Source organism: Propithecus coquereli, unplaced genomic scaffold (assembly GCF_000956105.1).
Source record: "Propithecus coquereli isolate 6110/MARCELLA unplaced genomic scaffold, Pcoq_1.0 Scaffold5, whole genome shotgun sequence".
Taxonomy (NCBI): domain Eukaryota; kingdom Metazoa; phylum Chordata; class Mammalia; order Primates; family Indriidae; genus Propithecus; species Propithecus coquereli.
In genome coordinates, this window is record NW_012150840.1 from 17,161,644 (window position 1) to 17,176,867 (window position 15,224).

A 15,224-nucleotide genomic window follows, 5' to 3' on the forward strand; every position below is an offset into this window, starting at 1 on the left:
TGATCATTAAAGCCAAACTTCTTCAAAAAAAATTTTTAAAGTATCCACAACTACCTAACATGCTGCTGCTCTTCTCTACAGCATGCCAATTTGAAATTACGGACCTCCGAACAGACTGTGAGGGGAACCAGCACCAGGGGCAGATGTGCTATGCTAGCATGCCAGCTCACTGGAAGCCACACAGAACCTTACAAACCTCTTTTCCCCTCTTGGCTCACCCTTGCTGAGGTTAAAAGCTTCCAGGTGGATTTCTGAGAATTATATATACCCATTATTAATAGAATATATCATAATACTGGATTTGAACTATGTTCTTCTTGTGCGATGACAGCCTGTGGGGTCTTTCATATTTTGCCTGTACCTCAGCCTCCGTGTAGTGATAGAAGCAGGAGTAGAAAAGCGTCGTCACCAGTGGCATGTTGAGGATTGAAGCTTTGCGTGGGTGCTTTCGGAAGATCTCAGTCTGTCCTGCTGATTCTAGATGTCGATCATTTGCCTGTAGTAGAGTGAACCAAGCAAAATAAAAGAACAATGTCCACGGAGTAGAGGTAGGAAAAAAACCTTTAATACTACAATAAGTGTATTTCCCACACTAGAAATGATGCAAAGAAGAGAAAAAGAAAGAAATCGCGTAGGATACCCCATGGGAGTTTAAAATCCATAAAATGATCACAAATCCAGGTTAGCTGGAGAAAGACTGGAGAAGCAATGGCATGGGAGATTTGGGATAAAGAAGAAACATTATTAATACTTCCAGGCTAACAGCAGGTAAGAAGAAAAAGAATGCCCAAGAACAGCAGTCCCCTTTTTGGCACCAGGGACCGGTTTCATGAAAGACAATTTTGCCATGGACAGGGGCTGGGGGTGGGGGGTTGCAGGGGAAGGAGGCGCCCTATTTTCCTAACAGGCCACAGCCCAGGGGTTGAGGACCACAGCCCAAGAACAATGGAGGAAGGGAGTTATTGTGTAGAGGGAGAAAATGATGGGCTTTTAGAAACTGTAACAGGAAATGACATAAATGTCCAAGGCATACAGGTCTCCTAGATGCTGAATGGCACTGAGCCTGGGCACTGGAGCAGAAAATGCAGAGATGAGGAGTCTAACCTCAATAATGATCTGACGTTCCAGGAGTGTGTAATGGTCTTGTATGTGTGCAGAATCTTCTGCTGAAAATGGTAAACTGGTAGAGGGCCAGAAGGTTAGTACCTCTTTCTCTACTCAAAAAAGGAAACAGAACTAATTACACCAAATCACCACTGTAAGGATAAGGGGCTCATGGTGCCTCACAAGTCTGATCTCAATTTACCTCTAGAGTATCACTTAAAGGCAGAGAAGGAACAAAGAAAATAGAGGAGGCCTTTAGCTTAGATTTTGTATTTAAGGTTTTCCAATTCAAGAGAGAACCTGAAAGTCCACAAAATACATATAGCCATTAATGATTATGATGAGGAATGAATTAGAATCTTCTCATTTGGGGAGATGGAATGTTTGGTGAATGGGTCGAGAAGCTAGTGAGTGAGCCTAGCCAATGCCCATCCATATCCTAGCGAAGCTCTGTGGTTTGTATTGTTGCTTAACTCTATTTAAGGACACTTAAATTTGTTAGCCATTTTTCATTACTGAGTAACAAAGGCAAATTAAATTACATGGCATGCTGGTACATTTATAGATTGGTAAAGATCTCTACAAATGTCAAGGGCCCCATCTTCAACACCGTATTACATTTTTACACATGAAGATGTTGAGAGACAGTGTCTTTGCCTAAAAGTCATATGGTAAGTCAATGGGTAAGAACAGGATTTTTTTTTTTTTAAAGACAGGGTTTTGCTCTGCTACCCAGGCTGGAGTACAGCGGTGCAATGATAGCTCACAGCAACCCCAAACTCCTAGGCTCAAGCAATCCTCCTGCCTCAGTCTCCCAAGTGGTTAGGAATATGTGCATGCCACCACACTTGGCTAATTTTTTTGTTTTTTGTAAAGACAGCATCTTGCTATGTTGCCCAGGCTGGTCTCAAACTCCTGGCCTCAAGAGATTCTCCCACATCGGCCTCCCAAAGTGCCAGGATTACAGGCGTGAGCCACGGCATCCAGCTTAGATGCCAGATTTTAAACTCCCAATTCACAGATCTACCCTTTAGAAAGCGCTGCCTTATTCCCCTACCACATTCACTCCAGGAACAATTATGAAATTCAATTACACTATCCCAGATAAGTGTGAGGCACAATGAATTTTTAGAAAGATAAAAAGAGTCAGCAACAGGTTCTAGTTAATTCACTATTCCAACCTTTCTCTTTGTTTTCCAGAGGCTATAAAACATAGCTCAGTATCTGATAACATTAAAATTAAGGATTTCACTGATAAAAACAAATTTCTAAACATGAAGCCAAGAAATCATGTCACATGAAGAATGGCTGAAACAAGTATGAACATTGAACCTGGAGAAGCAAGAACTACTGGGTATGCTGTATACCTGTCTTGAAAGATACTTCCTAATGCTGAAGCACTTTCCGATGATGAAGGCTGTCCAATAATAAAATGAGCTACTCTTAAGAGCAATGAGCACTCCATCACAGGAATAATAATATGTGGGGCTGTTTTGTTTTGTTTTGTTTTTTAAAGAGACAAGGTCTCACTATGTTGCCTAGACTGGATTGAAGTGGCTATTTATAGGCGTGATCACAGCACACTACAGACTTGAACTCCTGGACTCAAGGAATCCTCCCATCTCAGCCTCCCAAGTAGCTGGGACTTCAGGGGCATGCCACCAAATGAAGGGCTGGTTTTCACAAGGATTTAAATTGGATGAAAGCCTGCACTGGATTGGTCGTTCTTGGACTTTAAGGTGTCAAGGATCAGTAACATTAAAAATACATAAGGGGCCAGGCATGGTGGATCATGCCTGTAGTTCTACCAATTTGGGAAGCCGAGGCGGGAGGATTGCTTGAAGTCGGGAGTTCAAGACCAGCCTGAGCAACATAGTGAGAACGCAAATCTACAAAATATATATTAAAAAAAATTCACCGGTGTGGTGGCACCCACCTGCAGAGGCAGGGGATCGCTTGAGCCCAGGAGTTTGAGGTTGCAGTAAGCTACGACGATGCCACTGCACTCTAGCCCGGGCAACAGAGCGAGACCCTGTCTCAAAAAAACAAACAAACAAACAAAAAAACACATATAAGGCCCATAAAGTGTTGCCAACTTTCATTACTTAAGGTCATTAAAAGAATTACAACCCATTTTACTACTAAAAAAGAGGGGAGAGGTGGGGACAAAATCCTAGAAGGACAGTCTTTCAAATTAAATAAATTTAACTTTAGAAACAAACTATCTATATTGTCTTTATTTTTCTCAGTTTACCACCAGTCAGTAAAAACTCGGCCGAGGACTAGTGTTTGGGAACCACAGAATGAGATGATCTTTACTGATGCTTGTACGAGTCATTGTTACTCTTCCTCTTCCTAGCTATCCATTCCGCCCCCTTTTATTTTCTTCATTCCTTTTGTATGAAGATATTTATACTTAAAACCATTTCTCCCCCATACTTACCCAATGCAGGTCTTAAGGAATTCCTTTCGTTTCTCTGGGTCCTGAATGTTCAAATGCTCTCGATAATGAGATAGCTACAAAAAACAGAGAAAGGCTCTGAGCTATTTTGTCTCCTTAGAAGAGGAAGGTAGCTGAATAAGTGAACTTTTCATGCTTAAAAAAAAAACTCAAATTCTTCATTCTCAGAGATTCCTTCTCAGTGTGGATGGTTATAAATGTATTGCAGGGTGGGGAGGAACAAAGAGTCATCCAAAATCATTAGTAGGTTTATCTATCTATTTATTTATTAGAGGAAAGGTCTCACTCTGTTGCCCAGGCTGGAGTGCAGTAGCACAACCATAGCTCACGGTAACCTCAAACTCCAGGGCTCAACTGATCCTCCTGCCTCAGTCTCCTGAGTAGCTAGGACTACAGGTATGTGCCACCATGCTCGGCTCCTTTTTTGGTATACATAGGGCCTCACTATATTGTCCACGCTGATCTTAAACTCCTGGCCTCAAGTGATCCTCCTGCCTCAGCCTCCCAAAGTGCTGAGACGGGCATAAGCCACTGTGCCCAGCCCATTAGTAGGTTTATCTGTAACTGTACTGTCCAATTATGGTAGCCACTAGCCACATTTGGTAAATTAATTAAACTGAAATTTCAAGTCTTTAGTTTCACTAGCCACTTTTTCTTCTTCTTTTTTGTTTTTTCTTTTAAAGAGATGGGGTCTTGCTCCGTTACATGATCAATGGTAGATGGGATCTTGCTCTGTTACACCATCAGTGGTAGTGTGATGACATAAATATCAGTGATATGAACAGGGCATGTCATTCACGTTTATAGCTAAATATTCACACGAAGGTAACATAGGTTCTACATGTAGCTCTGAAAAAAAACCTCACATGTACTTTCTATTTTGAAAGGCTTGAAATAAAAAAACACTGAAGTATAAATATTTACTTGTTATTACAAGAGTTAAATGATATAATGAGTTATGATTGTGAAAGCTGTGATTTTTAAATACAATTATTATTATTATTTTTTTTAGAGACGGACTCCCGCCCTGTCACCCAGGCTGCAGTGCAGTGGCCTGATCATAGCTCACTGCAGCCTCAAACTCCTAGGCTCCAGTGATCTTCCTCCCTCAGCCTCCTGAGGAGCTGGGACTACAGGCCCACACCACCATGCCCAGCCAATTTTTCATTTTTTTGGTAGAGATAGGATCTCACTATGTTGCCCAGACTATTCTGGAACTCTTGTCCTCAAGTAATCCTCCTGCCTTGGCCTCCCAAAGTGCTGGGATTACAGGCGAGAGATACCACACCCAACCCTTTATATACAATTATTAAAAACTTTCCAAAAAGAAAGAAACAGATTGATAGTTAATATGAATATTAAGAGAATGAAATAGCTTTAGGATGAACTTATATCCATTTAGTGCCAACAGATGTATATAGAAATGTAAATGATAATATAAAATGATCACAGAAATTACATTATATCATCTAATCTTTGTAAAATATTTGGTATAAAATAATTGGTATATAACCATTCCTAACACTAAATATGCAAACTTTAAGAGCTATAGTTCATTTTTTGTTATTCAATTCCATTTTAGTCTTAAGTGTTTGAAGTCCTACTTGGGAAATTTTGGTATTCTATGAGGATAAAATGAAAGTAGATTATTAGCTTTGCCACTTCCAAAGTTTACAAGGTTGAAAAACTCCAAATTTATATATAACATGCACGATAAATTATCTTCAAACATAATGAGTATGAAGAAAATAAAGTTTTAGATAAAAATGAGTTACCCAAAATACATTTATTTTCAATAATCAAATCCAAAACAACAGCCTTAAAAGAATGCTGTATGAAGAAAATTCCTTATAGCTTTCAAGCTATGGAGATTAAAAATATAAACAAAAAGCTTTTCAAAATGATTTTTACAGACTGCCAATCATTTTCAATTGATGAGAATAAATGATTTTTCAGATTTTCCCAGGCCTTGAATATTAAGTACAAGTTCCTTTTAGAAAACATGTTGCTGACATTTTCCTGAATTATATTTCACTCTGCAAAGAAGGTTAACAATATTATTAAATGTGCCAGCTGAATGTGTTCATTGATATTATCACAAATGTTCTGTACAGTGACTAAAGGAATAATCCTGTCATCGACAGTGCTGAAAAATTCTTATTCCTGCACTATGTGAAATTTTTAAAAAATAGATCACTAAAGTTTTAATAATACAATTAAGCTTTTGGTAAAATTTCAGATTTATTCTTATATTCTAGAAGTTGATTCTATGATTGTAAAAATCTGCCAAAAATCAATTTTAACACTTGCCTATTGAATTGTCAGCCAAAATGTGTATTAGATGTACCACCAACCTGACCTATCTTCCTTCTTGACCTATATCTGGTTTTTTATCCTCTTAGCTTTCAATATTTTCTTGAGTTGGAAGCCAAAACCCAAAAACTCCTATAAACCAGGACTTGAAAACAACTAAAAAACATGTTACAAACTGATCAGGCCAGTTTTCACACATTTAGTTTTTAAAAAACTTATTCGTAAGCCCAACTGAAAGAGCATATAAAAAGAAACAATACATCTTTTGGATAAGTTTTCAGGTTTTCTCGATGCCTCTCTCTTCCGTATATGATCAATATCCAAGGAAATAGTTCAATCAGTCTCGGATCTTGGAGGCTGGGTTTTGGCTTAGATTTCTGTTAAATAGGTCCCCAACTGAAACAAAGGCCACACTTACCGCAAGCTCTTCTGTTCTATCTAGGAACCTGGGAAGAAGCAGAAGGGAGCAGGGCATTTTTATCTATTGATGTGTGGCAGTATAACCTCACGAAATAGGGTGATTGCTCTAGGAGAAACAATTCAAACTCATTTCCCTCTATACACAAGATAAATGGTGGGTCAGATATCACTGTTCCCCTGTTCTTTCCAGCTGAATGAAAAGCAAGGACAAGAAGGCATTGCAGGACACTAATAACTTTGTAATGTTAACAGGTCTGACAGAAAGGACTCAGAGACTCCACAAAACCTACTCTAGCCCACAGAAACATTATTTTTATTTTTTAAAGATTAAAGCACTCTTCTCTGTCAATACTATCTTCCAGAGGTCCAACCTTTTTCCTGACATCGAAGAAAGGACATAACATACATAACATTTCAATCCAAGACTGGGAAATAGTCCCCACTGGTTGGAATGAGATAGGGAGGGAAAACGTGATAGAAGATCCCCCCACTCCCCTCTACCCCCAGCAGATATGCCTGCCTCTCACCTTTCAGAATCCTGCCTAGCCTCACAGGCCCACCTCAAATCCTAATCACTTCCATGAGGCTTTCCTCAGGTATCCTGACTGAAAATTAAGTTTTTTCTCCTTCTCCACTGTATTTCTCACTGGTATCATTTGGAATCAACAAAAAAAGTACCTTTATTTTAGATCTTTTATAAGAAAATGCGTAACAAGTTGACTAATACCACAGACTAGGCATTATGCTAAGTGCTAATGCCCTCTTTCCATCTTCTTAATGACCCTGTGGGATAAGTATCATCATCTCCGTTTTACAGATGTGGGAACTGATGAAGAGGTTTGGTAACTTGCTCAAGGTCACTCCATGAACTGAGTGGTAGAGCCAGTCAGTATGCAACCCAAATGTGTTTGACTCTAGAGCCTGGTTCTTAACTACCCTGCTAAGCTGTCACCTTATGATAGGTCGTGATGTATTGTTAGTTATCTCAACATCTTGTCTTGTGTTTCCAGAAAAAGGACAAGTGTCTTCTATCCCTTTGTATTCCCCAGGGTGCTTTGAAGGAAGTACTTAAACTTGATAGACCAGACAATCAGTTCTTACCTGAAGAGGTCTAAAAGCAGCTTTTGATCCCCTATTTCCTTAAGGAAGTGAATAAGATGTCTCAGGGCAACCTGTCGCACCTCCAGCTCTCGGAAGAGGACCTCTGGCAGGCAGGAATTAGGTTGAGAAAGAATGACGCCTATTAGTCAAGTGTGAAACTGGTTTTCCTTCTTACACATTGCAAACATTCTCTCATCAAAGTCTAGCAGAATCTAAGAATGCTTTACCCCTATGTTTCAATCCACCATCAACACACTCTATGGTCCAGGGCAACTCATAGCCACCGAGTCAGCTTTTCAGTTCTCACGAAACCAAACAGTAGGCACTTAGCATGGACTCTGAATTCCTCAGACCAACAGAGTCATCTGTCTGTCCAATGAATAGAGGGGACTCTCTAGTTATTATAATCATCACCCTAAATGATGTGGTGTCTACTGTGACATCTCAGGACACCCCAGCTGTCTCTGAAATAGACTTGACACTGGTGAATCCTGGCATGAAAGCCACATGGCCATTCTCCCCTCAAATGTGGCAGACACCTTGTTGACTGAAGATTTCTCTCAAACCATGCTCACCTTTGCACAGTGTCCTCTTCAGGAAAATCAGAACCTATAGGAAAAGAGGATAAAGAATGTGCAACCTTTCAAACACAAAGCCCTGCCCCGAGCACCTGATGTCTAGGAAGGAGGCCAGCAACTCATTAGGAGTCTTTACACATACAGACAACAGATCTCTCCCCGTGATGAAAGGAGAGATAACAGACATCTGGAACTAAGCTATGTCTTAGGAGTCCACGTGCTTGTGCCCATACTGGCTGAGAGACACTTCCCTCTGAGAGAGAGTGCTCTCACATCTCTCCTCCTTCAGATTGGATTTTCAGAAACTAATGAAAACAATAATTAAACAAACAACAACAAAACCTGTAACTCACTGCAGTAATGACGTTCCCATCATGCATGCTTACTGCCTCTTCTAGGAGTTGTAGCTTGTCCTGTAAGGAGCGGAATCTTTCTAGCGAGCAGACCTGGCAGAATAACAACATAGTTAGTGTGTGACGAAGAAGACAATTTCCTATATTCCTTTGTCACTGGTTACTGAAAAATAGGCAAGAATGAAGGAAAATGTTCCCAAGGAGAGCCTCTGTATTTTTACAATATGGTCCCCAGTACTCTATGAGACAGTAGGTTTCCACCACACTCTATTTCAGCCTGATGCCTTACAAGATGCTAATGTTCTGAAGTTTTGACAAAGTCAACAGAGACATCAGGTGTTCTTTTTTTAGGTATAATTTACATACAATAAAATCTACCCTATTTAAGCACATAGTTCAGTGAGTGTTTTGAGTTTTTTATTTTTTTTTTTGAAACAGGGTCTCATTCTGTCACCCAGGCTGGAGTGCAGCAGCACGATCACAGCTCACTGCAATCTCGAACTCCTAGGTTCAAGTGATCCTCTTGCCTCAGCCTCTTGAGTAACTAGGACTATGGGCACACACCACCATACCTGGATAATTTTTTTATTTTTTGTAGAGATAGGGTCTTGCTATGCTGCCCAGGCTTGTCTCAAACTCCTGGCCTCAAGCATTCCCCCTGCCTCAGCCTCCCAAAGGGCTAGGATTACTGGCATGAGCCACCATGCCCAGCCCAGTTCAGTGAGTTTTGACAAGTATATACATCCATGTAACCACCACCACAACAAAGACACAGAACATTTCCATCACCCCAAAATCAATGCCCTGCCTACTGTGACATTAATGCCCTCCCTCCATCACCATTTCTTGGCAACCACTCATCTGTTTTCAGACACTATAATTTTGCCTTTTCTAGAATTTTATAAAAATGAGGTCATACAATACGTACTCTTCTGTAACTGGATTCTTTCACTCAACATCATGTTTCTGAGATGAAATCATGTGTTGCAATGACTATTAGTTTGTTCCTATTTATTGCCAAGTTGTTTTCCATTTTATGGATACACTGTAGTTTATCCCTTTACCTGCTGATAGACACTGGGTGGTTTTCACTTTTGGGGCTTTTATGAATAAACCTGCTATGAACATCTGTATACAACTCTTTGTATGGACATATGTTTTAATTCATCTTGGACTGTAAATATCTAGGAGTGAAATTGCTGGGTTATACGATAAGTATATGTTTAACTTTGTAAGAAACTGCCAGACTATGTCCCAAAGTAGTTTAACCATTTTACATTCCCACCAGCAGTGAATGAGAGTGCATTTCCTCTACATCCTTCCAACACTTGGTACGATCAGTCTTTTTAAATTCAGCTGTTCTAGTGACTGTATACTAGTATCTCATGGTTTTAATTCACATTTTCTTGATAACTATAACATTAAGTATCTTTTCAAGTGCTTATTACCCATTCATATATATTCTTTTGTGATATGTCTGGTCAAATGTTGTGCCTACATTTTATTAGATTATCTATCTTCTTATCGCTGAGCTGTAAGAGTTCTATATATATTCTGGATAAAAGTCCTTTATAATATATGATGTTTTACAATTATCTTCTCCAAGCTATGGTAGTATTTTCATGGTCTTAACAGTGCTCTTAAGGAATAAAAGCTTTTAATTTTGATGAAGTCCATTTCATCAATTTTTTCTTTTAAAGTTAATGCTTTTTGTCTCCTATGTAATAAATCTTTGCCTAAATCAAGATCACAAAGATTTTCACCTATATTTTCTTCTACAAGTTTTAGGTTTAGCACTTATTTACATTTAGGTCTTATGATCCATTACTTATTATGATCATTTTCAATTCTCCCAAAATTGTTCTATACATTCAACGTAATCCCAATCAAAATCTCAGCATCTCTATTGTAGACACTAAAAAGCTAATACTAAAATCTATATGAAAATATAAAGGATCTAGAAGAGCCAAAACAATTTTGGAAGAACAAAGTTGAAGGCTGAAAGCGTCAACAAAGTTGAAGTTACCTGCTTTCAAGATTTGCTATAAAGCGACAATAACCAAGACTATGGTATTGGCATAAGGATAGACAAAGATTTCTATCAGTGAACTAGAATAGAGAGTCCAGAAATAGACCTACACATATATGGTCACTTGATTTTCAACAAAGGAACCAGATAATCCAATGGGGAAAGGATAATCTTTTCAATAAGTAGTGCTGGAACAAATGGATATCCACATGGAAAAAAAACTGAATCTCAACGCTTATATCACACCACAGACAAAATTAACTCACAAGGAATCGTAATATAAAAGATATAATCCTAAAACAAAATTTGTAAACATAATTTTTAAACATAAAATCCTAAACATTAAAAAGATTACTCTCACTTGTAAATGTACTTTCCCTCTTATGCATCATTCCTTGTCCACTACCCCATCAAAGCAACACTAAACCCTGGGGAACTAGGAAATTCTGCAGCAGACTTTTAGCCTCAGTGGATATATTTTCCTCATTTAACAAATAAGAACTGAAGAGAGAAGTCAAGAAATCCTTCCTTGCTGGGCACAGTGGCTCACACCTGTAACCCTAGCACTTTGGAAGGCTGAGACAGAAGGATCACTTAAGATCAGGAATTTGAGACCAGCCCGAGCAACATGGTGAGACCCTGTCTCTATAAAAAACAGAAAAATTAGCTGGGCATGGTGGCACACACCTGCAGGCCAGCTACTCAGGAGACTGAGGCAGGAGGATCGCTTGAGCCAGGGAGTTCAAGGTTGCAGTAAGCTATGATGATGCCAGTAAACCTGTCTCATTAAAAAAAAACAAAAACAAAAACAAAAAAAGAAATCTTTCCTGTGGGAACAAGATTCCCAATTTCCCAAAGAATCCCACAAGAATTCTCTCTCCAGAGGCCTTACCTTGCCCTTCCGGAGGCGTCGCACTGTATCACTGGGGCTCCAGTCATTGCTGTAATCCTAGAATATTAGCAACACATGAATCTCAGGAAGTTAAGGGATCAGAATTATCAGTGTACCAGCTCCTCACCTCAAATTCAATAGTCTTAGTCTCTAAGGGGGAAATATTTTGTGGGAGGAAATGGAGAAAAAAATGAAGAACTGAAATGGCCTTGTTTTGAGTTTCTGAAGAACCATGGCCGGGACAATACATACAGGAAGAGATCAATCAAAGAGTAATGAACCAATTGACAAAATCAGTAGCCCCATGCCTACTGGTTCAGAATTCAACCTCTAGATGTGACTAGAGTCACATTTTAGTTATCCTAATAATTAATGCCTTTGGCCAACAAAAGGAGAGACAGACATTTAAGATATGTTCCTTTTTCAACCTTAGGATATGGTTTCTTCCTTATGAATCAATTTGCTCTTTTATATGCTTCATGAGAATATGAGCTCCACCAAGCTCCCAGACTGCAGTGATGGTCACTGAGTTTCAAAATACAGCCTTCAAAAGGCTGTATTTTGGGTAAATTTTGGGTATTTTGTATAATGGGTAAGCAAAGTATGGTAGGACTGAGTACTCCAGGCAAGCCCTAATGTTTAGAAACTCAGTTTTTCTATCTATAAAAGGGGTTTTTAAAAATACCTTCTCAAAGGGTTGAGAAAAACAAGGTAATATGTCAGGGTATTTTATACTCTGTCAAGTGTCACACCATTGTATGCTATAACTCACCCTATACTCTCCCTTGGGTCTTCCCAGCTCTGGAGCATAGGTTTTGGCAGGTGTGTCTGACAGAGCTGAAAAAGAACATGCAGCTGGTTCAGAATGGCACCATGAGTCCTGTTTCTTGTCATTCCTTTCCTTTCCTCTACTGCTTCCTTCTCACATAACTTTTATTTTACTTTTGGGCTCCCAGGGTCAATCTTCATGGCCAAAAGAAGATGTCCATTCCTTTCCAAACACAGCATCCCTAGAAGTCACCCTTGCCCCTGTAGCTACAATGATTTCACCTCCTCCCTACTATCAGAAAATTTCTCTAATAATGATAGTAGATTCAGAAGAAAGTTTATCTAGTCATCTAATTACCACCTGTTCCCATGACTCCCCAGACTGTGCCCCGGATCAGTAATATATCTCACAGCAATCAAGAGAAGAGGGTCCAATGCCTACCATCAGAAAGGGACTGGAAACTTCCAGGTCTAGTTCTACCTGAAGGTAAAGAACACAACAGGGAAGAAAGAGGTTAACAGTTCAAGTCAGAGCCATTCAGACTTGGTTAAGGACACAGTGTACATAAAACCTTATTAAGCAATACGAGAATTTAATGTTGAAAAAGTTTTTATTCAACTTTAGAAATCTAAGGTGCTATTAAAAAGGGCATGGAGAAAATTTAATTTTGGTAAAATATACATAAAATTTACCATTTTAACCATTTTTAAGTGTATAATTCAGTGGCATTAAGTACATTCACACTGTTGTACAACCATCACCACTATCCATCTATAGAACTTTTTCATCCTCTGAAACTGAGACTCTATATCCATTAAACAATAACTCTCCATTCCCTCATACCTCCAGACCCTGGTAAACACCATTCTATTTTCTGTCTCTATGAATCTGACTATCCAGATCTTGGTAAATGCCATTCTACTTTCTGTCTCTATGTATCTGACTACTCTAGCTATTTTATATAAATAGTGTCATATAATATTTGTCCATTTGTGCCTTTATTTTATTTAGTGTAATGTCTTGAAGGTTCATCCATGTTGTGGAATGTATCAGAATACCATTCTTTTAAGGTTGAATAATATTCCACCACATGTATATACCACATTTTGCTTATTAATTCATCCATCAATGGATATTTGGGTCGTTTCCATCTTCTGGCTATTATAATAACGCGATATGAACACTTGTGTACAAATATCTGTTAAAGTCCCTGCTTTCAGTTGTTATTGTTATATACCTACACATGAAACTGCTGGATTATATGATAATTCTATGTTTAATTTCTTTGAGGAACTGCCATATTATCTTCCACAGTGGCTGCATCATTCTACATTTCCACCAGCAATGCACAAGGGGTAGGGAGGAATTTTGGTCGAGGCAAATTTCTTCAGTATCTGTCACAGGGTCAATGTCAATTTTGTTCATGCTCTAGAAATTCAGTCCAACCCCTCTGAATTTCTCTCATTTCTCCCATTCCTAATATCCAGCTGCCAGATCCAATGCTAATTCTTTATCCTTCAATAATCTTTTTCTTCTAGAGTAAATAAAAATTACAGGCTGGGCGCAGTGGCTCATGCCTGTAATCCTAGCACTCTGGGAGGCCGAGGCAGGAGGATCACTTGAGCTCAGGAGTTCAAGACCAGCCTGAGCAAGAGCGAGACCCTGTCTCTACTAAAAACAGAAAAATTAGCCAGGCGTGGTGGCATGTGCCTGTAGTCCCAGCTACTTTGGAGGCTGAGGCAGGAGGATCGTTTGAGTCCAGGAGTTTGAGGTTGTTGCGAGCTAGGCTGACACCATGGCACTCTAGCCTGAGCAACAGAGTGAGACTCTGTCAAAAAAAAAAAAAAAAGAATCACAAAACCTTTTTTAAAAAAGACATATTAAATTTTAAAAAATTAAAAAGAGAAAATTATAGCCTCAGCATTTTTATGAAAAAAGAGAAGGAAGACTTCCCTATCCCTTTAACCATCACTCTTTACCTCTAAAAAAGCTGCTTAAGGAGTAGGTAGAAGTAGGTTTGGGTAGTTGGGCATAGGAGGAGAAGCTGTTTCGGCTCTTTAGCTGCTCACGCCCCTCATGGGTTGACCCACTATTACCAGCAGTTTCTTTGATGGACCATGAGATACCTGTGAGATAGTTAAGAACTGTATTAGTAATTCTCATCCACAAAAAGTCCTTGATATCCAACATTCAACAAACTCTTAAAGCTTTTCACCAGAAGCCCTGGTCCCTTGGCCAACATGAGGTGGGAAGAAAAGATAGAATCAAATAGACTAATCAATAGAAAAATGGGCAAAGGACATGAATAAATGGATCATGGAAAAGACAATTCAAATGGTTCTTAGACATATGAAAAGATGCTCAACCCCATTCTCAGTAAGAGTATTATAAATTAGTGTTTGCTTTGACAGCACATATACTGAAATTGGAATGATACAGAGATTAGCAAAAAAGAAAAAAAAGAGCATTACAAATTAAAAGTACAATGAGAAACCATTGGTTCCCTAAAAAATGGAAAAAGATCCAAAAGCTTAATAATAACCTGTGTTGACAAGACTTTGGGGAAACAGGAACCCTCCTACATTGCTGTTAGGTGTACACATTGGTACAATGCTGTGGAGGGCAATTTGGCAAAGCTATCCAATACAGACGCAAATATTCTATGACAGTAATTCCACTCTAAGAACTGATCTTTCATTTACTCATCCATGGTCAGAATATAAGGCCACTGATAGAAATATTAACAATAAAATATTGGAAACCAGCTAAACTTCATCAATAGTGGACTGGTTAAATAAATTATGGTACATCCATACAATGTAATCTGTGGCTACTTAAAAAAAAGAGAATGAGAAAGCTTTTTATATATTGATATGGAAATATCTCCAAGCTATATTATTACATAAAAAGAGCAAAGTATATGCAACTGCTTGTGTAAAAAAGGGGTTAAGAATATATATTCCTATGTACATTTCCAAATGCAGAAAGAATATTTAGATAACACAAAGGAACTAAGCAACAGAGGTTATATATTAGGAGGGCAGGGACTGAGAACTGAGAAGATTTTTAACTGTGGAAGGGAAACTTTTCACTGTATACCTTCAATATCTTTTTGATTTTTAAATCACATTATGGTATTTTCTAAAAAAAAAACTTTTGGGCCGGGCGCAGTGGCTCACACCTGTAATCCTAGCACTCTGGGAG

At 38.8% G+C, this 15,224-nt stretch overlaps 1 protein-coding gene across 1 annotated transcript in view; it reads right to left on the reverse strand.

Moving 5' to 3' along the window:
- VIPAS39 (VPS33B interacting protein, apical-basolateral polarity regulator, spe-39 homolog) overlaps window positions 1-15,224 on the reverse strand; it is a 27,708-nt gene that overhangs the window by 7,402 nt on the left and 5,082 nt on the right. Inside the window, exons 4-14 of the mRNA XM_012656058.1 lie at window positions 14,000-14,146; window positions 12,462-12,500; window positions 12,024-12,088; window positions 11,252-11,308; window positions 8,331-8,423; window positions 7,975-8,008; window positions 7,400-7,502; window positions 6,297-6,324; window positions 3,548-3,621; window positions 1,105-1,180; window positions 362-496 (exon numbers count right to left, since the gene is read on the reverse strand). Coding sequence (XP_012511512.1) covers window positions 362-496; window positions 1,105-1,180; window positions 3,548-3,621; window positions 6,297-6,324; window positions 7,400-7,502; window positions 7,975-8,008; window positions 8,331-8,423; window positions 11,252-11,308; window positions 12,024-12,088; window positions 12,462-12,500; window positions 14,000-14,146 — 851 coding nt within the window. The remainder of the gene's footprint in view (window positions 1-361; window positions 497-1,104; window positions 1,181-3,547; window positions 3,622-6,296; window positions 6,325-7,399; window positions 7,503-7,974; window positions 8,009-8,330; window positions 8,424-11,251; window positions 11,309-12,023; window positions 12,089-12,461; window positions 12,501-13,999; window positions 14,147-15,224) is intronic.